A 327-nucleotide genomic window follows, 5' to 3' on the forward strand; every position below is an offset into this window, starting at 1 on the left:
GCTCAGGTCCCTCGACCAGACAGCCCCCTCCCCCGGTTGGGGGTGGCACGACAGAGGACATGATCAGGGCTAATGCAGCCAAGACTTCAGGTCAATAACCCTATTCATGTATGGAATCAGGGTAACGGGGACTCTTTCTCTCTCAATCCATTCCGTGTTTTATATCAGACTCTCCCCCCGATCCGTTCCGTGTTTTAAATCAGACTCTCCCCCGATCCGTTCCGTGTTTTATATCAGCCTCTCCCCCGATCCGTTCCGTGTTTTACATCAGACTCTCCCACCGATCCGTTCCGTGTTTTAAATCAGACTCTCCCCCCGATCCATTCC

General features: G+C 52.9%; 1 protein-coding gene across 1 annotated transcript in view; it reads left to right on the forward strand.

The window, feature by feature from the left end:
- LOC125482259 (3 beta-hydroxysteroid dehydrogenase type 7-like) overlaps window positions 1-273 on the forward strand; it is a 1,512-nt gene extending 1,239 nt beyond the window's left edge. The window contains exon 2 of the mRNA XM_048594296.1: window positions 7-273. Coding sequence (XP_048450253.1) covers window positions 7-73 — 67 coding nt within the window. The 3' untranslated portion in view covers window positions 74-273. The remainder of the gene's footprint in view (window positions 1-6) is intronic.
- The last annotated feature ends 54 nt before the right edge of the window (window positions 274-327 follow it).

This window comes from Rhincodon typus, unplaced genomic scaffold (genome assembly GCF_021869965.1).
Source record: "Rhincodon typus isolate 14 unplaced genomic scaffold, sRhiTyp1.1 hic_rhity00007823, whole genome shotgun sequence".
In the NCBI taxonomy this organism is placed as follows: Eukaryota; Metazoa; Chordata; class Chondrichthyes; order Orectolobiformes; family Rhincodontidae; genus Rhincodon; species Rhincodon typus.